Source organism: Heloderma suspectum, chromosome 2 (assembly GCF_057233095.1).
Source record: "Heloderma suspectum isolate Gila_16-S chromosome 2, 16-S_ref, whole genome shotgun sequence".
NCBI lineage: Eukaryota > Metazoa > Chordata > Lepidosauria > Squamata > Helodermatidae > Heloderma > Heloderma suspectum.
The window spans coordinates 62,341,958-62,369,026 of record NC_139459.1 but is presented as its reverse complement, the minus strand read 5'-3'; the positions used below and the strand labels follow the sequence as shown (position 1 = coordinate 62,369,026).

Genomic DNA, 27,069 nt, shown 5'->3' with positions numbered 1-27,069 from the left:
TGTTATCTATAGTGTCAAGGCTGTTTGGCCCAGGTGGATTAGTCAGTCTTCGGTTTGTTTCCCTGTGGAAGTTATGACGAGTCGAATATACAGCAAAGAATAACACGGGGAGCTGAGTTTTCGCACCAGTTGGTCGACTTAATTTTGCAATAACGGGGAACTATAAGAACTAGTTTGTGACTGTCTGCTCTGCCTAAGGAACTGTGTCTTACAAGCTGACACAGAGGAGTTTTGCTTACACTATTGGAGATCCGAACACTATGGGGAGATAAGCCAAAGGAGTTTCTGACTGCAGTCAATAATTTATTCTTGATATTTGTACTGGGACTTTTAGATCAAAGACGGTTTTGTTGTCAGTTTGGCCTTGTTAATTGTTTGGGGAGCTGTGACTGTTTTGGCTGTAGTGACCCATGTTCAAACATCAAGGTGGAAGAGTGGAGGATTGTGAGGGGTTTGGTACTTTATTTTATTGGAATAATTACCTTTATAAGGTAGTTATTATGGCCCCTAAGCCTAAAAGAAGAGCTAGGCTTGGCAGTGAAGTATCTAATGGCAACTCTTCTCCTCTTAAACAAATCAAATTGGATAGATTTTTGGTGCAAAGCCAAACTTTAGATCAAGTAGATATCTTGGCTGAATTTCCAACTACCCATTGTTATGTTGCTCAGATACAGCTGATTTGCTGGTTGAAAGTAGTGGCGAATTACCACCTTTAGAGGATTATCTTAGTAATGGAGATACTCAACCCCCCCTGTTAGAGTTACCTTTAGGTGTCCATGAGGCTACTACATTTGATTTGGATGTTGTAGGTGCACAGTGTGTGTGTGTGTGTGTGTTAACCAGTAAACTAGCCAAGATTTTTTTTTAGTGTTTCTGATATTAATGCTGCTGTTATCAAGATCAAGGCCAAACTGGCTGATATGCAGGTAGCACTTATAACACTTGGAGTATAAATTAAGCCATAAGAAGGAAGCAGATAGACCTAGTGGTTGCCTTGGTGACTGAACACAAGGCCATAGTCCAGCCAGAAATAATGCTCTCCCCGAGGTGTAGTTTAATCGCTACAGGAAAGGTATGAGCCTCCTTAGGAATTCTCTGGCCTTTTTAGCATCACCATTGCCTAATGGAAGCATGCCTCGATGGAGGTCAAAATCTTAAGTTGGGGCAAACGTGGAAGGACTGACAGAATGTCCTGTTAGGTTGAATGATATCAGTGTTGAAGTGCTTCCAGAGGGAATGAGAAATGTCTTGTAACTTTCATTGTGCTGGAATTACCTGTAATTATATTGAAGTGTAAGGACTTACTGATAAGAAACAACGTTTGGGTCACACGCATCTTTAAGAATGGAGTGATAACCCCACTGCTGAGTGGGGAAAGGTTTAAAACAGCTAGCAAACAAGTTGGCCATAAAGTTAATTTTAATGAAGGGACTCTGAAAAGTACGGAATCTGGTAATAAGAAGCAGAAGCAGACGCAACCTTGGATAATTGTGGATATTGAGAGTATGGAAGAGACGTACTCTGAGGCAGAGGTTATCAAAGTTCATAGATTAGGTTTGTCTGGTCAGAATAAGAGGGGAATAGATGAGGGTTATTTTGGACCCATCACCAGATATGATTGATCTGAATAGCCCTTTTATATCACCTAATTTGGGCATGACTCAAGTAGCTGAGCCTTTCAATATGCCTTTTTATTCTGAACTAGATAATCCCCAGCCCGATATTGTTCTTTTAACACCTGTTAAATTAATTGGAGAGAAATCAGAGGTAGACATTCCAGTGGAGATCCATCAGCTTGCGCAGGTTGTTGTAATGGAGCGGTCAGCAAAATCTATATTGCCCCATGAGCCCTTCTTTTCGGGTCATTTCAATAATTCTGTAGCAGCAAACAGTGTTGGTAACCAGGGTAAGATAAGATGTAATGGAGTAATATATGATGGTGCTTCACAGAATATTATCCAGACCATGGATGCAGATTGACATTTAGAGATCCAGAGTAAGCAGCATTTAAAATGTATCTCATGGAATGTTGTATTGTTCTTATCTTGTAAGTCTCCTTTGAATGGTTTTGTACCCAAAAAGGGAGTCTAGAAATATTTTAAATAAATAAGACAAAAAAGTGTAAAGTGTCGTCAGCAAACTTGGCCACCTCACTACTCACTTCTAACCGCAGATCATTTGTGCACAAGTTAAAAAGCACAGGTAATGGACTTCGTCAAAGCCTTTTGGAAGTCCATGTAAATTATGTCTACTGGATCACCCCCGTACACTTATGCGCTGACACTCTCAAAGAACTCTAAAAGGTTAGTGAGATAGGACTTAGCTTTGCAGAAGCAATGCTGATTCTTTTGCAGCACAGGTGAAATAAATGTGATGCTTTTATGCAGGGGCAGGGATGTTATTAGGGTCAGCACATGGGCACAGGCCCCGTATATTTTGAGTTGTGCCCTGGATCTTCTGAGCTGTCCTTATTGCCATTTTTTTTACATTTTCCCATTGACTTGCATTGGAAAACAGAAACGGCCATAACGTTTTTAGTTTGTATGATAAATACATGGAATTTGGGGACCTGACAGCCCCCATGGAGCTGATTGAACCTGCCAAATTTCAGACAGTTCCAGTGGCTTTTGTTCTAGCCATGCATAAAGTTTCCTTTTCTCAAAGACTAAAACAAAAAGTAAACTGTCAACCCACCCAGGGGATTAGAGATCCTAATCAGAAGGAGTTTAAGGTGACCATTAAAGGTAAAGGTGTCCCCAACCAGTCGTGTCCGACTCTAGGGTGCGGTGCTCATCCCCGTTTCCAAGCCGAAGAGCCAGCGCTGTCCGAAGACGCTTCCGTGGTCATGTGGCCGGCATGACTGAACACCGAGGTGCACGGAATGCTGTTACCTTTCCCGCCGAAGCGGTACCTATTTATCTACTTGCAATTTCTTGCTTTCGAACTGCTAGGTTGGCAGGAGCTGGGACTGAAGACGGGAGCTCACTCCATCACGTGGCACTCGGGTCTCGAACTGCTGTTGTGCCGACCTTCCGGTCTGCAGTTCAGCGTCTTAACCACTAAGCCACCGCGGCCCAAGGTGACCATTGGGTCACTATCCCTAATCTCTGATGTAGGGTGTTTTTTTTTTGAGGTTCAAAAAACCTCTCTCCCCCCACTTTTCTTACCTGCTCTTACATGCCGACTGTTGGGAGCTTGCTTGCAATGAAATTTTGAAGAGGGAGAAGGAAGGGAAGGAAGAGCTCCATCTGAAATACTGGTATTTCACACAGCATCAGATTTTACTGCCCCAAACTGGAACCTTTGGTTTCTGCACAAGTTTAGTAGCTTCAGTACAACAGAGGATCCAATCAGCCTCCACAAACTTCATTCTCTCCTCTACTTTAATTTCTCCTAAATAGCTGTAGGACTCAAATTATTCCAAAGGGAGGGTTAGGACTATGTGGCATCATGATCGAGGAACTTCTGAGGCTTTTAAATAGGTTATACAGTTTTTTAAAAAGCTAGTAAAAGCCCTCAGCCACCTCACCTCATAAAGTTAATATAAGTACATGCAATCCTCACAAACCCTCCACAGCCTCCTAAATTCCTCTGAAGTACTACCTCTCTGAAAGGAGCCACTTAGCTTGGCTTAGGAAATTCTCTCTATGCCCCCCCCACACACACACAAACATTGCCAATCACCATTCTTCTTTTCTTCTTCCTTCCCTATCCTGTTCTTTCTTTCTCTTCTTTGTTCCACCCAGAGCATATTTTGGGCAATTCTTAAAGAGAATTCTCTTTGGCAGGCAAGAGAAGTTCTGAACTGTATTTGACTTTATACAGACAAGATGGTTGGTTTTTCTCCTTCTCCTCACTCAAGTCTTTGAGAAGAGTGGGTTCACATGGTCACTGAGAAACAAATCTGAGGCTGTTTTTTTTGGTCAGTTGCCATTATCCAGCAATAGGAAGGGCTGTAGCTCAGTGGCAGAGCACATGCTTGGCATGCGGAAGGTCCCAGCTTCAATCCCCAGCATCTCCAGGTAGGGCTAGGAAAGAATCCTGCCTGAAACTTTGGAGAGCTGCTGCTGCCAGTCAGTGTCAACAATTCTGCACTAGATGGACCCAGGGTCTGACTCAGTATAAGGCAGCTTCCTATGTTCCTATGAACAGAAAGCGTTAATTTAAAAAACAGGAGTTTGGGGGTTTTTTTTAGTGGAGGGGAGATACATATTGCTAATTTATGCAATCCTATGTAGACAATGCCTACTGAGAAGTCCCATTATGTTTAATGAGGCTTACCCTCAGGAAAGTGTGCACAGGATTCCAGCACAAGTTACTTTAGGTTTGCACCTTGATGTTCTGCCTGTTTACTCAGAAATAAGTCCTGAGTTGTGAGCATGGTACTGCAAGCTTAATACAGTGCCTACCCAATTCCGTCTAATGAATTGACTACCCTTTCAGCTCAGTCCTATGCATGTTTTGTCATTTGTGGGTTTGGGGGGGGTTGCATGAACTGTAGCTTCAGTGGTGAGGGAAAGGCACTTAGTACATGCTCAGAGTTTCTCCATAACTTAGCCCTAGTTTTGAAAACAGACTCTTTGGCTGAATCCTGGTGAAGTCTCGGCACAAATGAAGTTATGGGGAGGAAGATACAAGTTATGGGGAGGAAGCTTGTGCATAACAAGGAGGAGGTAGAGAGGAGTTGCACAAAACAAGACATCTGTTCTGATGCAGAGTTGCTGGAGGATGGTAGGATGAGGAGGGATGGTTGCATGGAGGGGAAAAGAATTGGTAGGGGGGAATGTAAGTGCTCAGTGGTGAAAGAAAAACATTCTGCACATGCTCAGAGGCACTCTCTATTTAAGAACATAAGAACAACCATGGTGCACTAGACCAAGGTCCATCTAGCCCAGCATTCTGTTCACACAGTGGCCAACCAGATGCCCATGGGAAACCAACAAGCAGGACATGAGCGCAATAGCACCTTCCCACCCATGTTTCCCTGCTGCTAACATTGGTGAAATATAAATAAATTCTAGTAATTCTAAATTTGAATCTATGTATATCCCTCAGAAACTTTGCAGGTTACTTGCCTGGGGGACACCTCTAAAGACCTGTGCATTTTCATACAAATTTATCCAAAAACTGTTGAGGAAGGGGTGAATAGAAGGGAAAGCAAATCACTCCCTCCTCCAAATTGGAGAACTCCCCTTCCACGTGAACTGCTGCACCTGTCCTTCTGAAACTTTGCTGGTTTCTTACTTAGGGACAACTCTAGGCTCTCTGTAATTTTCAGAACATTGGTCCACAAGGAACATAGGGAGATGAGTATGTCCTCTTTTGGACACCTCAAAATGTCAAGGCCACGCTTGCACAAAAACCCTTGTGGCTATCATTCTGAAACTTGGCTGACATGATCTCTGCTGATGCGGCAATGAATCCTGAAATTTGTAACCACTTCTTCTAAGTAATAAAAATGTTATTGGCAGTTCCCTTTAAAGACAATAAAAATATAAACCCTGCACCTATTTTTCTGACATTGGGCAGGCCATCTAGGGGGCTACTATGCCTGAAATTACCATCCAGTTTTGACCAAGAGAAAAAAGTTACATATTTTTTTACTAATTTCCCATGGTAGTCAACAGGAAGCATAAAGAAGACTCATTTTTCCACACCTTGACTCAGGTTTGGTGCCGAGCTGAAGTGGTCCGACTCTAAATTAGCCTGAGCAGAAGTGGGATGTTTTCCAAAATGCTGAATTGGGGTCTGAGTTGAAGTGGGGTGGGGGGTCAGTGCACACTTTTTATGTATGTATGTATGTATGTAATCTATACACATATGCAAGCACACCACACGCACGCACGCCGCACAACGCACGCACACATATTAGAGGTACGCTTAGACTCGGATATCTCTATCTCTCTATCTATCTCTCTATCTACACAAATCTGTATTATGGGCCTGCGCCCTGGATCTTTTAAGAACCTAGCCATGCCCCTGTGCAGGGGTGCAGAACCTCCTGCCTGTGGGCCTAAACTGGCCTGTGGGGCACCCCAGTCTGGCCCGTCCTACCTGTTGGGGTTCCTCCAGGGGCTTAGGCTCTGAGACCTGCCTCTGGAGGAATCCCCTCAGAGGGCATCCCTGCTGCTATCTCCAAGCTCAGATTGGAGATAGCAGCTGGGATGCTGGGTGGCCTGGGCATAATTCACCAGCACTGAGGAGAGCTGGCAAGTCCCAACATCCCTCATCCCTGCTGCTATCTCTGATCTCGGAGATAGCAGCAGGAATAGAAGCAGCAGGACTCACCCACATGTGAGGGAGAGAGTGAGCATCCCAACCGCCACACATGGGCAAGCTCTATTGCGGAAAGGAGGCAGGGCAGCCAAAGCAGGCTGGATCCCCTTCTCTTCTCTGCTGGAGAAGTGAAGGGGTCTCAGCCGCTTCTCCTTCGAGTGCCTTGCAATGGAAGAAGGAGGAAGAGTGGGTGAAGCGACTTGGCTTTGCTGTGTGCTGGGTTTCCCTAACCAGGAAAGCCCATGCATAGCAAATCTTGGTCCCTGGCCAAAGCACCAGGTGAAAGAACCACCCAGCACCTGGGCCAGGGAGCAAATGACATCAGGTGGCTGTGGCTACACCCACTGTTAGGGATGTGGCTTTGCCCACCTGACATCATACGGCCCGTGTGGGGCTGGATGGGGGCGGGGTCATCTGGCCCTCGATCCAAATCTGGTTCCGCACTGCTGCTTTTATGAAAAAGGACACAATTGTTTAGCTGTGTGACTGGACTGTAGATTGTGTGCTTTCTGCAAATTTGGCTGCCTCGCTGATCATTCCTGATTCCAGATCGTTAACTGAATATGTTAAATAACACAAATCCTAATACTGCCCCTCAGGGAAACCCCTAGTTATTTCCCTCAATTGTGTAAAACTCTGTTTATTCCTACACTCCACTTCCTGTTCTTTAACCAGTTACAGATCCATAAAAGGATCTGTCATTTTATACCAGAACTAAGCCCACTTTGAAGCCTGTGGTGAAACACTTGGTCAAAAGCTTTTTCTAAGTGTAAGTATATAATGCCAGCGGATCACCCCAGGTCTTCAACAAGGCTTGTTCTTAGGCATTATAATTATTCTTTTAAATTTCATACCTCACTCTTCAACAAAGAAATCAGAAATCAAATCCATAATCAGGTTACAATATTGAATAAAACTAACACAATAAAAAACATGGACTTGCTTCATCATAAAACCCCAAAGGAATTGAAAAATGGGGAGCTAGCCCCAATGCAGCAGGAAGAGAATAAAATAACAGCACTTGCTCAAACCACTCTAAAAGGCCTTTAAAAAATAAAAACTGGCATTTAAAAACACCCAGTGCTGGAACTAGGCAGGCCTCCCTATGGAAGACATTCCAAAAGGGTAGTGCCATAACAGAAAAGGACCTGCTCCTCAGAAAAGCTTGCCATTATTTATTATTTATTAATTAAATGTACATCCTGCCTTGTCCAAAAATGGTAGTTAACAATACAACAGAATCTCAGTTAAAACATAAAAACAAATCCATTAAAAACACAGCAGGTAGGGGAATTTAGAGCAGAGCCTGAACTGCCTTATCCCATATATTTCTTCCCAAGCTTCACCTACAGCTGTGTGTTTGTGTCTGTGTACTTAAAGAAGGGTTCACACTGAGGATCTCAATAAATGTGCAGGTTCATGTGGGAGAAACAGTCTTTATATATATTCAGGAATAAATGTATGCCACTGATTTTTCAGTTTTCTACCAAATTTCTGATATGTGTATTATAATCTCCTTTGGTAACAGTCCCAAGCATTCTAATTCTCCTTGCTTTGGCTTTGAAGTTTATTATTGTATAAACAATTATATTCAGACGTCTTGCATTTGTGCAATTTTGGGGACTTCTTTCAGTCTGATTCTGAATGCCTAGCGATTTCCATATGCTTCTTGCCACGGTCTATCCTATATTCCCTTTGAAGATCTTGAACTCTTACACCATCTATCTTCAGTAAAGGATGAATCACCTTGAACCACTTGCTCCACAGCTCCTGTTGGTCTACACTCCACCCCCAGTTTTAAATGTGCTCTGTAACTTTTTTCTAATATTAAGTACCAGCAGTGTTACAACTGCAGTTCAACACAACAATCTTGTAGCATTAAAAAACAAAACAAAACAGGCTTATTGTGAGATAGGCCATTCAAGTGGAGCCCCATTCTAATCCCCTGTTTTGTTTTGTTTTACAAGTGTAGTGGATCACATCATCAGTGAAGACATTCTCCCACTATGCAGAAGCATTTGTTCTATTTTGTACACTCCATGTCAGCATATGGTCACTGTGTTCACAAATATAGTAGTGGCTGGTGATGACGTTGGAGACTTCTAGCCAATCAATAGCTGCACGCTTGCATGGCTGCTGATGGAGTCTTTCCCTGTCCTCACTGATCATTGTCAGCAAGGATATGCCTGCCCTCTCCTCTTGATTGCCCTGCAGTAGTGATGGATGATTCCTGCTAGCTGACTCCCTCACCAGCCCCACTGGATAGCTAAGCAGCCAGAGTGTGTGCACACAAACCACGATCTTGCAAGTTCCTATGGCCCCTGCCAAAGATCATGCATCCCCACTTGCACTGGCTCAAGTGTGTGACAGGGATGCACTCGTTTGGAGCAAAATTGTTGAGCAATAAACAAACCTTACGTTTTCCCCATTTTTGTGGTGAGTGATTTCCTTCAGCTTTTAGAAAGATAGGAATGGCGGGAGGCTTATATATCTGAAACTATAAATAATTTTTCAGTCTGATAATCTTTGGACAAGTCACCAGCTTTTGCTCTCTTGCAAATCTTGAGGCAAATATTGCTATCCTTTTGTGTTGAAACCTAACAGTTTGGACCATGCACTTTTGAGATAGAAGTTTAATGCTTACATTGCTTAAAAAGAAATAAGTTACTTTCTCTGTCCTTTGTTGAGCCAGAAAATGTTTGACTTGCATGGCAGTGATTTTAGGCAGCTAATTTTATTCTACTAATGCGAAATAAAATTGTCAAATGAAGGTGAAACTTTCTTAATCTCCATGTAATTATTTAACTTTCTACCACCTGCACTTTTGAAGGCAATCCTGAGTCTGCCACTTTTACAATAATCAGTTAATAAATCCTCATGATTGTTACACCTTTGAGTAATCTGGCCAAATTGGCTGCTGACAGCTGCAATATATTTCCAGGAAAGAGTGCTGTCAGTGAACAAGTTGTTTCTGTGAGCATACAGGATAAGTAAATCCCATGTTGAACAATTTTATTCAGGTGGAGTTATTTGCAATCCAATACAGCAGGATTTATAGTGTTATTTATTAGTATGAAACCATGTATGTTTATCTTCAAAATGACATTGATTTTTGCTCATATTTCTATACCAAGGGATTACTGCTGACTGATTTATTTTTGTCTTCTGTGAGTCAGCAGTTTCCCCCTCAGTAGGTGGAATCTCTGTGCAAAAGGGAATGGCATTTTGGTAAACGACTCATTTGTTTCTGGGGGTGCTGGGGGGCAGGGGAATAGTTCCATGTCATGTCAATTAAATTTGTACAGAAGTGTGTTTCTGTATAGACAGGGCTGTTGCATCACTGTTGTCCAACTTAACCTACCATAAAGGGTGTAGAACCCTTGTTGTTGTTCAGTTGTTAAGTCGTGTCCGACTCTTCATGACCCCATGGACCATAGCACGCCAGGCCTTCCTGTCCTCCACTCTCTCCTGGAGTGTGCTCAAGTTCATATTCATTTGCATCGGTAATGCTATCTAGCCATCTCATCCTCTGCCGTCCCCTTCTCCTTTTGCCTTCAATCTTTCCCAGCATCAGGGTCTTTTCCAGGGAGTTTTCTCTTCGCATTAGGAGGCCAAAATATTTGAGCTTCAGCTTCAGTATCTGTCCTTCCAATGAGCACTCAGGGTTGATTTCCTTTAGGATTGACTGATTTGACCTCCTTGCAGTCCAGGGGACTCGTAAGAGTCTTCTCCAGCACCACAGTTCGAAAGCATCAATTCTTTGGCGCTCAGCCTTCCTTATGGTCCAGCTCTTACAGCCATATGTTACTACGGGGAAAACCATAGCTTTGATTATATGGACCTTTGTCGGCAAGGTGATGTCTCTGCTTCTTACTATGCTGTCGAGGTGTGCCATAACATTCCTCCCCAGGAGCGAGCGTCTTTTAATGTCATGGCTACAGTCACTGTCTGCGGTGATCTTGGAGCCCAAGAAAACAAAATCTTCCCCTTCTATATGCCAGGAAGTGATGAGGCCATGATCTTAGTTTTTTCAATGTTGAGTTTCAAACCGGCTTTTGCACTCTCCACTTTCAACCTCAACAAGAGGCTCTTTAGATCCTCTTCGCTTTCTGCCATTAGGGTGGTATCATCTGCGTATCTGAGGTTGTTGATAATTCTCCCGGCAGTCTTAATTCCGACCTGTGATTCATCCAACCCAACGTTTCTCATGATGTACTCTGCATATAAATTAAATAAGCAGGGCGACAGCATGCAGCCGTGTCGTACTCCTTTCCCAATTTTGAACCAATCGGTTGTTCCATGTCCGGTTCTTACTGTTGCTTCTTGACCCTCGTACAGGTTTCTCAGGTAAGGTGGTCTGGTACTCCCATCTCTTAAAGATTTGCCACAGTTTGTTGTGATCCACACAATCAAAGGCTTTAGCATAGTCAATGAAGCAGAAATAGACATTTTTGTGGAATTCTCTTGCTTTCTCCATGATGCAGCGAATGTTGGCGATTTGATCTCTAGTTCCTCTGCCTCTTCGAAACCCCGCTTGTACTTCCGGTAGTTCTCGGTTCACATACTGCTGAAGCCTAGCTTGTAGGATTTTGAGCATAACTTTGCTGGCATGTGAAATGAGCGCAATTGTATGGTAGTTTGAACACTCTTTGGCATTGCCCTTCTTTGGAATTGAAATGTAAACTGACCTTTTCCAGTCTTGTCGCCACTGTTGAGTGTTCCAAATTTGTTGGCCTATGCTATGATTAATCAGACCCCTCTTTCCTAGCACTTCACACCACCACACTGTTGTGTTTTGTTTTGTTTTTTACTACATAACCATTTTCAGAGCATCAAAGAGGCTTTTAGCACATACATCAACATAATATGAAATAGGGGAGATTCACATGAATCATGAATTATCTCATGATAAGCATGAGATAATGGCAGAAAGCGAAGAGGATCTAAAGAGCCTCTTGTTTTGGGTGAAAGTGGAGAGTGCAAAAGCTGGTTTGAAACTCAGCATTAAAAAAACAAAGATCATGGCATCTGGCCCCATCACTTCCTGGCATATAGAAGGGGAAGAAATGGAAGCAGTGACAGCTTGTATTTTCTTGGGCTCCAAGATCACCGCAGACGGTGACTGTAGCCATGAAATTAAAAGATGCTTGCTCCTTAGGAGGAAGGCTATGGCAAACCTAGACAGCTGGACTATAAGGAAGACTGAGCGCTGAAGAATCAATGCTTTTGAACTGTGGTGCTGGAGAAGACTCTTACAAGTCCCCTGGACTGCAAGGAGGTCAAATCAGTCAATCCTAAAGGAAATCAACCCTGAGCCTGAGTGCTCATTGGAAGGACAGATACTGAAGCTGAAGCTCAAATATTTTGGCCACCTAATGCAAAGAGAAAAGTAACTGGAAAAGACCCTGATGCTGGGAAAGATTGAAGGCAAAAGGAGAAGGGGACGGCAGAGGATGAGATGGCTAGATAGCATCACCGATGCAATGAATATGAACTTGAGCACACTCCGGGAGAGAGCGGAGGACAGGAAGGCCTGGGGTGCTATAGTCCATGGGGTCACGAAGAGTCGGACACGACTTAACGACTGAACAACAACAAGCATTGTCATCCAAGGCCTTAAAATAAGCCTTGGGCATTGCTGCACCAGTACTCCCTCCACACCACTCATTTGTTGGCAGAAATGTTTCATCTTAGGAATCTTTCAGTTGCTCTGTTTGAGTTGGGAAACCATTTACAGAAGGTGGGAGGCAGGCCCCTTCCATGCAAGTATTCTTCAGGAGCACTATTTATTTTATTTTATTTTATTTATTTTTTATTTATTTATTTATTTCATTTCTATACCGCCCAATAGCCGAAGCTCTCTGGGCGGTTCACAAAAACTAAAACCAAACAACACACAATAAAACAATTTAAAATATATAGAACATTAAAACCACAATATAACAATACAACCACAATAAAACCTAGCAGCAATACAGGAGTTTAAAATACAGATTTAAAACAGCAAAGATAAAAATTTAGAAAGCTAAAATGCCTGGGAAAATAAAAAGGTCTTCACCTGGCGCCGAAAGGAGTACAATGTAGGCGCCAGGCGAACCTCACTAGGGAGCTCATTCCAGAGCCGGGGTGCCACAGCAGAAGAAGCCCTCCTCCTAGTAGCCACCCGCCTCACTTCCTTTGGCAGGGGCTCACGGAGAAGGGCTGCTGCTGATGATCTTAAGGTCCAGGCAGCCACATATGGGAGGAGGCGATCCTTCAGGTAACTGGCCCCAAGCCGTTAAGGGCTTTGAATGTTAACACCAGCACTTTGAATCGGGCCCGGAAATGGACTGGCAGCCAGTGCAGCTGGAAAAGTACTGGCGTAATATGAGCTCGCAGGCCAGTCCCTGTTAACAATCTTGCTGCCCTATTTTGGACCAGCTGAAGTTTCCGGACCGTTTTCAAAGGCAGCCCCACGTATAACGCATTGCAGTAATCCAGACGAGAAGTTATCAGAGCATGGATAACTGTAGCTAGGCTATCTCTGTCCAGATAAGGGCGTAGTTGGTATACCAGCCTAAGCTGATAAAAAGTGCTCCGTGCCACTGAGTTCACCTGTGCCTCAAGTGACAGTTCTGGATCCAAGAGCACCCCCAAACTACGAACCTGATCCTTTAGGGGGAGTGCAACCCCCTCCAGAACAGGTTGAATATCACCTAGCCTAGTTCTCTTCTCTTCTTTTCTCTTCGTTCTCTCTCTCTCTCTCTCTCTCTCTTTCTCTCTCTCTCTCTCTCTCTCTCTCTCACACACACACACACACACACACACACACACACACTCTCTCTCTCTCTCTCTCTCTCTCTCTCTCTCTCTCTTTCTCTATCCAAGCAATGCTGCTTGGGCGCCACATCAGACCCATGAAGTCCAGCTAAATGTAGCGGTGGTAGTGGATAATTCTTAGCAATTAAGGCTGAACCAGCTGGCTTTATCTTTTTTATCTGGAATAGGATTGTAGACTGCTGTACTACAATTTGCTGGTTTTGCCACTTCATTTTGGGGCTGCTTGGTTTAAATCCTAATGACAATGCCTCAAGATATTCTGCAGCTCTTTTAGATAGGCATTAAGCTGACGATATTTGGTGATTTGGAAATCAGCATTTGGGGCTATAGGAATAAAATACAACTCACTACCCACTTAGGCAGAAAGTTAGGGTGGGTTCTTACCTGTATCTTTTACTTTTAGCAGGGTGCAGGAGTGATCCTTGATATGCATGCACATACACGCTCCCATAGAAAGTTCAGCGTGAAAAGAAGATGATGTGTGTCCATGCACTGCTATGTGCATAAGTCCTGCCCGAGCGATCAATCTGCAGGTTTCAGTTAATTTAAATGTTCTGTATCAGGAGCGGGGAACTTCTTCAGAATGATACCGCCACCCAACCCTCCATGGGCCAGATGACATCAGGGGGTGTGGCTGTGCCACTGACATCATCCTGCACCACATCTTCCCCAATGGGGAAAGTTTTGATGTGGACAAAGCACCTCACCTGAGGTGCTGGTTGGAGTGTTTCAGCTGCTGCCACATCTGCGACCTGGTTTTAGTGCACCCAGACTTTTCCAGCAGAGAAAGCCAGCGCACACTGAAGCTGCTCTGACTGAGGCACAGGGTGGAGGAATGACCTTCCATCCCTTGCCTCGGTCGGGTGGTTTCACCTATCCCACACCTTCCCCTTGTTGTGGAGAGCATGGGACTGGAGAAGTGCTAAGCCGCCACTTGCCCTCCCAACTGGGAGGTCGGGTAGCATGCTAAATAAAGAGAATTCCCCTGTTATCTCCAATCAATGATCAGAGATAACAGGGACATTCTCTTCCCTGCCTCTCCCCAAGCCCCTGGTACCCTCCAGGGGGCAGGGCTTGGACAGAGGGAGGGGCCCATGGAGGCAGCCAAAGCCTTCACAGGCCAGATGGGGAACCTTTGTGGGCTGGAGGTTCCCCATCGCTGTTCTGTTTGCAGATGGGGCAGCAAATCAAAGTACCATGAAGATGATGATCTCAGAATATTTAAAACATTTAATTATATGTCATTTTCTATTCAGTGATTTGTTTCTAATGAAACACACAGCACCTTATCTTCCATGGAAAACATTGTTTAACTTTAGTGCAATTGATGAAAGGTGAAGAGGTTCATCATGTATATGGCAAAGACGACAAAGTTGCAATGCTTCACACTTCTTAAAGCAATAGATTGGGTTAACAAAATTGAAATCAGTACATAATAACATATGCTTTATTCTAACCAACCACAGCAGAATAATTCAATTTTTCTGTTGAACTATATTTGATGACAGTTCATGTGAATTGTTGTGTACAAGTGTCTGGCTATGAAGCATACCGTTAGGCAGAGTGAGGCAGCTTCTTCAAGCACCTGATTTTGGGTGTCATGAAAGAACAGCGAATTGTTAGTTATTTAATCTCTCACTATTGTATTTCCACTGTCATGGTTGGGAAAAAGCTCTCATGGGATTTTCTGCCCCAGGCGCCAAAATAACTTGACCAGACTGGGAAGATAGGCACTTTGACTGGTGCGTGGGAGGTGGGGAGGAGAGGCAGCAACCTCAGGCAGCAAAATGTCTTCGGCCAATCCTGCTATGATTCTAAAATAAGTGGAGACGACTTTGGATTGTGAATTACACCGTTAATGTCTTCCAGATTCTCTTGGGGAAAAAATTAAAGAGTTAAAATTAACAGCTGTATATTCTCCCATAGGGCTAGATCAGGAATTTTTGATATCTCATTTTAATGGATGCCTATTGTATTTCCAAGTTTTTATGTTGGCTTTTATTATTAAGGTCTGTTCCCCTGCCCCACACTTGCATGTCTGCTTGGTTTAAAGACATGATGATCCTGTGCTGATTTGTCTAACATGTTTTGTGTTTTCCTCTACCTCAGCAGTTGCACTAAGGCACTCTGTACCACAGCAGGTGTGCCAACTTGCCTTTGACCCTTCCCTGTAAAATAATTAACATAATGATTAATCCATTGCTGGTGAGCAGAAGTCTTTGCCAATTAATATGTAGAGACAATTGTTTTTATGCTTACAGTTAAAAAGAATAGCCCTTTCAGGGCCAAACTAAATGTTACTTTTATTACATGGTTAGTGACCACACTGGGAATTTTTATAGTTCTAATATTTCATTCATTGGGATCCCAGCATTTTGGGAAGTGAGATTTAACCCTTCCTTCCACAGCCACAATCCTGACAAAAATTCCCAAGGCGCAGCAATCACTGTTGGAAAATTAAAAGCTCCCATTGATGCCAATGGTACTTTTTTCCCTAGCACCAATTGCTGCATGGGAGGGGGATTTCTTTTGAATTATGGACGACGTGGGAAGAGTTAAACCTCCCTTCCCTGTTCACAGAAGTTCCAATGAAAATTACCTTCCCCTGCATGCTAAATACTAATAAAAACAAACAAACTCAGGAATGCTTGCTAACCACACAATAATAGTAACATCTCATTTGGCCCTCAGAGGAGATTTTTAAAGAGTTCCACAAGGAAACTCTCCTAGTTCTACAAGAGAACTCCCAAGTCACTGTAATTGTTCTACAATACTTGAGAATACTGATGGGTCAACTTTCCTCGGTTTAATTTGGAAATGGGCTCAGTAAACCAATCTTCCCCCTCCCCAAAACAGAAAACTGCTCTGTTTTTTCCCCAAGCCCAGTTCCAAATTCAGAACGTGTTGTGCATTCAGTACTGTTATCTGGAGCCCAAAAAGTAGCCTGCCTTCTTCCCTTTCCACTTACCAGGCACTGGCAGTTTCTGTGGAGATCTGCGTGCCTGCTTGCATTCCTAACTCTCCTGGTGCCTGGAATACTACAGCACCAAGGAGGGAGGTGCACCAATTTGAATTATGACCCATCTGGAGAAATAAAATAGGAATAAATGGTGTTACTATGCAGTAGAGGATTACGAGCTGGATAAACTTGTATTCTGAACCCAGTGTTAATGGATCTCAGTGACATCCCTACTTATGAGAGTGATTTCTTTAAATTCAAACGAGTAGTGAAAACACACCTCAGTTCTAGTATTGTGCTTTCTAAGCATTCTCAGCTGCAAAAGTAGCTATATAATTCTATAATATATGAATTAATTAAATTAATTAAATAGCTGTGCCATGTTTCTATGACAAAATTAATGGCAAAAGAGCTGAAACTGGAAAGAGTGGCTTCTAAAGACTGGGAGGGCCACCTTCAATTATTTATGCTTTGCACAGCTGAGTACATGGCATTCCACACTGCTCTTGTAAAGAAAGCTACATGCTAATCAAAAACATTTGTTTCTAGGTGCCAGGTTGACCTGTCAACCCTGAGTAAAGAGCAAACTCATAAGCTGGAGTTGCCTCTGGAGGAAGGGGAAGGCTATCTGGTGCTGCTGGTCACCTTGACCGCCTCAGCTACAGTGAGCATCTCTGACCTCTCAATCAATGCCTTGGAGGACCCGAAGGAACAGGAAGAATTACTAAAGAGATATGTATGTAGTGCCTTTCTCTTGCTCTTACACTGTGGGATTACAGTATGAGAAACAGTGAAATATCAAATAAGAACATTCAGCAATGAATGGAGAGTTAGCTTACTAGTACTAAAAGCCATTCAAGTTGTTGATTTCAGAATGTTGATTTAGTACTGCAGCCTTGCATTAGCTAGCTTGATATCCATAACTAATGCCTAGATTCTGTTTCGAAGGGCTCTAGTTCATTGTGCTAAATATTACTTTATTAGCTCTTGTTACTCAATACATTTCAACTTCAGTCACTATGTGATTTTACTTTATTGCCGTTCACAAATGAAAAATTAATTTAATGCCATGATTATCAAGGTATTCTACTGATTTTTTCCAGTAGTGAGTAATGTAGCTTAAGAGTTCAATAATACATAAACCAACTTTGCCATTTTTTAGAATGTTAAGAGAACTTTATCCTCCCTAGATGCAGAAGAACATAGGTGTTTCTTGTTCCAATATAATAATGATACTAAATTTTAAAATTCTGCATTGAATATTTTGAAAATCAATTATTTTATTTCCCAGCATCCTCATATTGTGTATGCTACTGTGTAGTTTTAGTAAACCAACAGCAAGGGGAGCTCTTACTCCAGCATTTAGTAATACTGAACTCACCAAAACTGACTTACTACATACAAAGAATAAAGAAGAAAAGCTATTTCCACCTAAAATTACAAAGCTTTTATTGTACAGTGGTGCCAGGTGTTTAGAAGGCTTCTCTAGACACTCTGCCATTAAGCCAAGCTCTGACTAACAAAGGGCTCTTTAATTTTTTTTATTTTAAAATATTCCTATTCCCTGGCTGACATCCTTTCAATAACTGAATTTAATAAAGATGTACCTTATCAGGCTCTGCAGATAACATGAAGCGCCAGTGCTAATGCTGTACAATATTCTTCAAACAGATTAGCAGGATGTGGGCTTCAGCAAATTTACTCTACCTATCTCCACTAAATCAGCTGTCTGCTAGTGCTTGTACAAATCATACACCAATAGTGTTATCATAAACACAGTTTAATAGAGGTGACTTAGCCAGGCTAAATATTATATTTCCTAAACCAACTGAGAGCTAAGATATTATGTACTATGTCTGAAAACTAATAATTACAAGTATTATTTCAGATTTTGGTATCAACCTAGACAGTCTGTTCTGTCAGACTAGATCTTAATAGGTATAATGCATTGCTGATGGATTAATTGTAGTGATACACATTTTGATACCAAGTAGAGAGAATTATATTTTTTTCTGGGTTATTGGGTTAATATGAAGTAAGTGATACTGGCTATTCTGATAATTTTATAACATTACAGAAATATCCAGTAAATTGTGACTTTTTTGTACCTTGTGCCATTCCCTGCCCCCACCCTCAAATTGTATAATCGGTATAAGCAATATTATCAATAGGAAAAGAGGAGTATCCTTTAAAAGAAAAAGTCTGACATGGAGAAAGCATGGGTTTATCTCTGTGGTTATGTCAGACATTGGAGTCTTTACCTACAAATTAAATTACTTGGTTCACTAACATGACCCATATATAGCTATAGAATGACAGCATAAATATCATGAACATTGTATTTGTGGAACTCATATAATTTCTGTATACTGCTCCCTGATTTATTTTCAGTGTTTGTGCTGCTGTACCCTTTGGAATATATAGTGAATAGTGAGCAATTACTGTACATCTACAAGATTCATTTTATTAGCATTATTTAATATATTTTTACTTTTAAACCTTTCCTAAAGAGTCTTTTCCAGTTAAAAATGCACTTTGCACCTATTCTTGAGACAGAAAACAGTAAATAAGCTGACATTGATATCAGATCAAATAGTCTTAGAAAATGACTCTGTTATTGTCATTTAACCATTTGTAGCTGAACATCAGAGTTCTACAAATTAAACAGGCATTACTGTTTGAACCATTATTTTATCACTGTTGTATGAAAAGATTAATTCCGGGGGTGGGGGGGCATAATGGGTAGCAGACCAAGAGAGAGATTGTATGACCTTTTCAAAACGGGTATGCTGAACCCCTGCTCCCCCTTGTCACGGTTTAAAAACCAGAGGAGCTAGTTTAGTGAAGAAGTTGTTAGCATTCCATTTTTATTATGACATTTCACAGTCATCCGATTTAATGTCCCTTGACCGGATTGTCCACCGTGAGACGATGGGCTTGAAATGTTATTTAGAGCATTGATAAAAGGTGAGCAGTTCTAAAATGACAGCGAGTCATAAGGCTGGTGGTGTGACATTAATTTTCTCCATAACAGAGATGGAATAAGACGTCATGGTGACAAGCTGTCAATCAGTACTGGCCCCTCAGTGTATCTCAATGCCATAGGATGGGGTATTGGTTCTCCCATAATAGAGCTGAACTGAGATGCTCTCCCTGACAGCTGCTGCAGCCATACAGAAAATATATTATACAGCCTTTCATTAAAAAAATAAAGAGGACTCATCTCCAGAGCATTTCAATCTTTTCCCATCTATTGAGGGCTGAAAGGACTCTCAGCAAATCATAGATTTCTCTGCTATGGAAATTTCAGGCCTCAATACTATCCGAGTTTTGAGGCCTTCAACAATAATCATAAATAAGAAGGCTGACAATCGGCTGATAAATCATTACTTTAAGTTGCATGTTATCAAGTAATGTATTAAAGTCATTTGCTTTTCACAAAATCCTACAATAATATTCTGTAGTATGTCACTGGCCCAGATTGTCAGAATGTGCAGTAAATTGCTCTAAATCAGCTGACTAGCTGAATCTAAAAGTTCAAACTATAATTACCCCACATAGCCCTGACAAATAGTAACAAGTGAAATACTGCAATGCCTTTTTGTGTGCGTGGTATGTGTGTGGGAAAAAAAAATCAACTTGTGCTTTTGTTTTATCTTATAGGAAATGTGATCTAACTATAGTTTCAAAATCAACAAAACTAACATTTAATTTCTCTATGCCTGCCCTCCTTGTTTTACATAGTATAAGAACTGGAAATATGTGAATTAAGATAGTAGCTTTGATAAAAAGCCACCAAATCTTGTTGAGAATTGCAACAAATGACATGCTACCAGCAAACATCTGATTCTGGTGCTATCTATAACATATCTTCCAGAACAAGGCAGTTTCAAATCATATAAATAGAGTGTAAAATTACTTTGTTTAAGCTTGATCGTATGATTAAACAAATTTCAGATGGGCAAATATTAAGAAATTAAAAGTTAATCTTTGTAATAAATAGCTTGTGTTTCTATAGAACATGGTAGATATAAATGCATTTATATTCGAAAATTGATGTATCATATAACTGCACCACCACAGCTCAGTATACCAAGGTCAGATCTTCTCTGTTCACAATAAGCGTCTTAGGGGATTTATATTGTGGGCTTTGCATCTGCCTCTTATTGGTAAAAATGTTTGTTTAACACTTTAGTAGTTGACGTTTCAAACAGAAAATGTTCCATTTTTTCTAGGGCACTACTAATAATTATCCATCAAGCATCAACATAGTAGAAAGGAAAACAAATTTGTAATTCTATTAAAACCCAATTGTCTTTGTTAATGAGCCTTAAACCACTAAAATGTTTAGAGTTACTGCTATTTCTGTCTTCCTGTTACTTCTTTTGTGTTTTAATACATGCCTTATTTTGAAAGACCACTTTGTTATAAAACATCTAATTGTATGTGCAAGAATGCTGAACGATTGATTATATGACTTTATTGAGTTTCTAATATAGTTTTATACTAGAAACTTACAAGAAACTGAGCATAATGATGATGTGCATAAACTGTACAAGTGTGATACTTTGTGGGGAAAGGTATTCCTTTTTTTCCTTCTTGTATGCATTTTTAGGTTCAGGATAAGTTGTTGAATGAATTACTGATATTTTGTCAAGACATCAGGAAGGGCTTGAAAAGATAGAGACTTCCTTTAGAAGCTGGTGTGGATATACACAGTCTGCTATAGTCTTGTTCAAGATGCTCCCTAAAACTTTCAGTATATACTTGCAATTTAAATCTAGGATGTATTTCTGATTTATAGTACTCAGAAATATATTTTGATGCATTGTGACCTGGGCATACTCTTTCAGTATCATTTTGGTGCACTGTTCATTCCAATTAAATATTGATATATTTGGAATAAATAATGTACCAACATGAAGCTGAAAGATAAGTGTGGTGAATTAGAACTGTTAGAGTGCAGTGGCTGACTGGGGGATGCTGGGAGTTGTAGGGCTTTTTTCTGTCTAAACGCACATAGGATTGCACCCTTAAAATCCATATTGATAGGCAATCAAAATGTCTAATTTAAGAATAATCAATTAGACCACTATAGAATCTGAATGGGAGAAGAGGGAATACTCTTTGCCTATTTTTCCTCTCTTTGCAACCTCGATCTAATTTTATAATTTTGTATATGTGTTTTAGAGTCTAGTACGGATGTTTCATAACATAAAGGATGTGGGATTTCTCCAGGTGAAGGTCATCAGAGCAGAAGGTTTGATGGCAGCTGATGTTACAGGCAAGAACTGTTTCAATTTTTGTGGCAACAAGTATGCTATTGAAGCTTTTGCAGTGTACGTCCTCTTACAAAATCAGCAGTGAGGACAAAGATATAAAATTTAAGTTTGCTATGGTTTTTGCAAATAATGAATTCTGTAGTTTCTTAAAACCACTTTGCAAACAAACCTGTCTGGGCTTTAGACAGCCCAGAACCTTCTGGTAGACTTTACTGAAGATATGTATTGAAAGGGTAAAACAATGCATCACAGTGCCTCACAAGCTTCATGTTGTGAGGCACCATTCTCAGTGGGCTACAACAGATACAGAATGATCAAACAAAACTGAATTAAGTAGTTTACAAGATAAAGTTGTCATTGGTTTGTGATATGACAAGTTCACATGTTAGTCTAAAGTAGTCTTTCTAAAAAATAGAAAAGCAAAGGAGGACTTGAAATACTGCTTGAAATTAGTGTTTTTGTGATAGATGTCCCTCTGAATATGCCATATATTTATGTAAGCAGTGTGGATATTATCATCATGCGTGTCGCTGTATTGATTTTATTACATTTATATGCTACCATTCTACCATGGAATTCAAGGTGGCATATATGGGGTACCCAGGTAGTCTTCCTTCCAGGTGTTGATAATGCCCAGACCTCCTTAAGTTAAGCATGGTTGCTGCATCATGTGCCATCAAACCATATCTTCTAAAGTTGCAAGCAGCGTATATTTTGGGTCTGTGTGCCCTGATCCAGAGATGCCTGCTTGCCAAAAATGCTGCATATAACAGGTTCTGGGCTCTTAAGCTTCAGAAAGTAGGCACACCCATCAGAGGTAGACATGTCTTCATTGGGTGCCTGATGACTTTATCTGAAGTGTGGTAGTTCCTTGTGCAGCAATTTCCACTTTATATTCCTGTGAGCATTCTCTTAATTTGTCCTCCATCATGATTTAACAGCTGCTTTTTGTTTGTTGGTTTGTCTTTATGACTTCGGGTGAACTACATTGCTGCTCATGCAGTGGGACTCCCCGCCCCCCTGCAATCCCTGAGCTCCTCCAAAATTTGCTCCAGAGGATCCCTGAACTCTCAAGAGCAGAAACTGAGTGTGGGGAGCTGCAGAGAAAATGGGGAATTGCCATTCCACTGACAGAAGCCATTGCATTGGGGGGAGAGGTTAACTGGATACCGCCTCTTGTATTTTGAATCTGTGTAGTTGTATTGTGAGCTGCCTTTGGTGCAGAAAAGTGGGATAGAGTTCATTTCAATAAACAGTCATTTGTATCTGCGAGTGGATGCACAGAATCTTCTGTTACTGACTGAAGAAGAGGATAGTGTGCTGCAATTGTCCACTTGGTCATTTGTAGTCTGAGTAGTTGGTCCATTTTCCCAACCTGGTATTATCTACACAGCTTGATACAATATATGTTTGTACCTGTGGAACAAGCTGTTATGCATGTGCAAGAGTCTCCAGCTGCCCATGGTAGGCAATTTGGATTAGGATGAATTGTCTATTTCAAAAAGTTTCGATTTTATATTTCTATTGATAATGGGATGACCACATTGATAAATGTGGAAAATAGTCCTTTTATAACTAGAATTTTACTTCACAGATGTATTATAGTTGAGGCTGTACCCACATATACTCTGCTATTTGTAGAGGCTGAATGAAATGACAGTCTAAGAAGACACCATTTATGTGAAGATCTCTTACTGTGTAAAGATATCTGACATAGGCAGCAGTCATATGTGTATTTCCTTAAGACTAAGGCCTGTGTGGCCTCAACTTCTAAGTAAATATGCTTAAGATTATGTTGCATATTGCTTCTTTGAAACATAAACATATAGGGCAGTATCCAAGCCAGCCCATGTACCAGCAGGACCCACTGCTAGTGCAACAAGGAGCTAATGGTTAAAAAAGCAACCAGAAATGAGCAGAAATACTCATTTCTGGAACAGGGCAGGTCAGCAGAGCTTTCAGACGGAAGCTCTGCTTACCTGTCCTGATCTGGGAACAAGTGTTTCTGCTTGTATCTGGGGCTGCTTTTTGAACCGTTAGCTTTCTGTTGCGCAAGCACTGGGTCCTGCTTACACAGAAGGAGCCCAGCAACAGTATTGGATATTGCCTATGCAGTTTGTCTTTAGGAAAACGTATTAATTGTGTAAGATATTATATTCCCAATGGCTGCGTGTGTAATGATGATCAAATTTTCTGTAGAAGTTCTAAAAAGAGAGTATTTTCTCATTTTTGAAAACAATAAAAATGTGGAGCAAAGAATGCCATATCTTCTCTGCAGGTGCCTGGAGAAAAAATTCTAAAGATTCCTTTGACCTTAAAATCCAATGAGGTCTAGAGAGAGTAAGCATGTGTGTGTGTTTATGTTTGTGTAGTTCATGGGGCAATGGAATAATTTAATCTGACCTTATTCATACCTGGTCTTTTCCTGAGCAATATGTCATCTGTGCTGGTTGCAAAATTTTGGGAAGTATATTTGAGTAATGTATTTATTCACAGAACGACCAGCAACACTATTTGTTAATGATACACATTTAAATCTAGTTATTTGACAAATAATATCCACACTTTACCTTACATGTTCCCCAGACATACGCAGAAAATAGTGCTGTTTTAAGATTTTGCTTCATGTTTTGCTTTCATGAGGTGGAAACCAGTGGGAAGATATTTGTCTGCTTCCAAGTTCAAGTTTGAACAATGCTTAGAAGAAATTGGGTGTAAATTATTTTTTATTACTAGATTGGTTTCATTGCTTACAACTGCATGTGTTGAGTCTGACACAGTTTTAATGCTTCCTCTTGTTGTATTTAATTTATTGCAAATAGTCCTATTCACTCTGGTCCATTTCACATGCTTCAGTACTCCAGAAATCTTCTAATTCTTGGTTCTCATGAACTAGGCAGAATGCTGGTGCATGCTGCCTGATCGCTGCCACTGCAAGCGGGAGTGGCTAAACAAACCATGAGCCTTCCATCCCTCTACCAGCACCCTACCTCGTTCATGAGAATCAAGAATTTTTTAAATGCTGGGTTATTATTTATTTATTTCAGATTTCTTTACCACTTTTCATTTTAAAAAATTCCAAATAAGTTTATAAGATAGAAACATGATAAAATACCATAAAACCAACCGATACAATTGTTGTATGAGAACTAGGCCATTGTCGATGTAATAGACTGATATAAATGAGTGCAAAGACATGAACACTCAAATAAATAAATGTTGGCCCATAATAGCAAATAAAACAGTTCTGCATATGAATTAGGCTACGATCCTATATTTACTTACATACAATTAAGTCCTATTGAAATCAGTGGGTTTTCAGAGTAAATATGTTTAGGATTGTGTTGAAAAACAGCTTATTAATACATTTCTTTTATTAGCCCTGCTCACACATCACTCATGTGAATAGGATAACCATACGGAAAGGGGCCTTCTTGCATGATTTAGAACCCTGCATAGTCAGGTACAGGAAGTTCCCTGCTTCACAACTTATTCTGAACATGGTGACAGTGGCGGCGGGAGCAGAGGGGTAACTTCCAGAGAGGTGCTAAACGCTTGGTCCTATTACCCCTTTCACCATGCTTACCCTTTTCACACAAGTTAAACACGGATAAAGCTGTTTTGTATTTCTAAGAACTAAAAAACTTATCTACAAAGTACTAGTTTGGCTGCGTCATTTTCCTTTAGGCTAGAATACTGCCTCCTATTCAATTCCTGAATATGAAAAAAGGAGTAAGTAAAAATTGATCACCTTAGGTTTAATTCTTAAAGTCCATAATATTCTGCCATTAAGCATGAGGGATGGGTGGGAAGTTCTGTAGGCTGCAGTCCTGTACCCATTTATCTGGGAGTAGGCCCCATGGTACTCAACAGGACTGACAGCTGAGTAGATATGTATAGGATTGTGCTATTAACCTTTTCAGTGGCAGTCAATCATACAATGCATTAAAAAAAGGCCTCAGAAATGTATTTTTTGTTGTTGTAATTCTCTTTTCTAAATAAACACCCATTAAATCTTTGTGTGAGTAACACCACCCCTACCACCATATTACAACCAAAACAAGCAATTATTCTTTCCATAAAACATATAGGCATACTTGGAGGATACTGATTATCTAGACCCATTCCAGTCTGGGTTTCAATCTGGTTATGGGACTGAATCAGCCTTGGTCACCCTGATGGATGACCTTTATCGAGATAGGGATGGGGAGTAAAACCCTGTTAATTCTGCTTGACTTCTCATTGGCTTTTGATACCATCAACCATGGTATCCTCCTGGATCAACTCCATGGATGGATATTGGAAGCACTGTGTTACAGTAATTCCAGTCCTACCTACGGGGCCAATTTCAGAGAGTAACACTGGGTGACTATTCCTTGGCCCCTTTGGCAATTGAGCTATGGGGTTCCGCGTGGTACCATCTTATCTTCAGTGTTGTTTAACAACCATAGGAAGCTGCTGGGAGAGGTCATTAGGGGATTTGGAGCCAAATACCATCAGTATGCTGATGACATGCAGCTCTATCTCCCTGTGACATCTGTATCAGGAGAGGCTGTGTAAGTCCTGGATCAGTGCCTAGACTCAGTAATGGGCTGGATGAGGGCCAATAAACTGAAGCTGAATCCTAGCAAGATGGAAGCCCTGTGGGTGAGTGGTTCCCAAGTCTGGGAGATAGGCTTATTGCCTGTTCTGGATGGGGTTGCACTCACTTTCAAAGATCAGGTTTGTAGTCTGGGGGTACTCCTAGATCCATCATTGTCGCTGGAGGCCCAACTGGCCGCTGCACCTCGGAGTGCCTTTTACCAGCTTCAGCTGGTTCGCCAGCTACAGCCTCTCCTGGACAGGGAAAGGTTGGCCACAGTGGTACAGGCATCAGTAACCTCAAGACTGGATTACTGCAATACGCTTTATGTGGGGCTGCCCTTAAGGCTGGTCCAGAAGCTAGAGTTAGTGCACAATGCAGCAGCTTGTCTGTTATCAGGAGCTGCCCCTTTTCAGCATGCAACTCCTTTGCTGAGGGAACTACACTGGCTTCTATTCACTACCGGGCCAAGTTTAAGGTTCTAGAACTAGTGTACAAAGCTATAAACAACTTGTGACCAGGATACCTGAGAAAGCGCCTTCTCCCTTACCAACCTGCCCAGTCAGTGAGGTCATCAGAGGTCATGTTCTTGGTGGTTCCACATGGACCCATGGCCCGATTGGAGTCCACCAGGAAAAGAGCCTTCAGTGTGGTGGCCCCCATCCTATAGAATTCCCTGGCTTTGGAGGTCAGGCCGATGCCAATGTTATGTTGCTTTTGGCACCTCCTAAAAACATTGTTATTTCAGGAAGCCTTCCTTGAGTCTTAGGGAGCAATCCTGTGGCCGCTAGACAGCGGCTAGACGGCCATAGGACATCTGGTTTTCCAGGAACCAACCTCCCCTGACTTCCGTGCTGCCTCGGAGCCAGCCCAGAACAGCCCCGTACTCTGCACTCACAAGAGGAGTGCGGAGTGGCCAAAAGGGGCGTGACTGGGGGTGTTCTTGGGTGGGGAGGGCGGAAATGCCTGTGCCACATATCCAATGTGTCATATAGCAGCCTCCTCCCCCACTCCGCTTTCCCACGGCTAGACAGCCACAATCGGCTGTCTAGCTGAAAATGCAAGGCAGGAGAAGTACGGGGGGAATGATCCACTCCATGCTTCTCCTGTTCTGCACTGAATAGGTGGTCGCCTCCAAGTTTGGAGGAGTC

General features: G+C 41.6%; 1 protein-coding gene across 12 annotated transcripts in view; it reads left to right on the top strand.

Moving 5' to 3' along the window:
- MCTP1 (multiple C2 and transmembrane domain containing 1) overlaps positions 1-27,069 on the top strand; it is a 273,863-nt gene that overhangs the window by 111,096 nt on the left and 135,698 nt on the right. For all 12 annotated transcript variants that reach the window (XR_014787670.1, XR_014787671.1, XR_014787672.1 and 9 more), the window contains 2 exons: positions 16,604-16,790; positions 21,245-21,338. Coding sequence is in view for 9 of the 12 variants with exons in the window: in XM_084833774.1 (XP_084689900.1) it covers positions 16,604-16,790; positions 21,245-21,338 (281 nt within the window). In the remaining 3 variants the exon portion in view is untranslated. The remainder of the gene's footprint in view (positions 1-16,603; positions 16,791-21,244; positions 21,339-27,069) is intronic.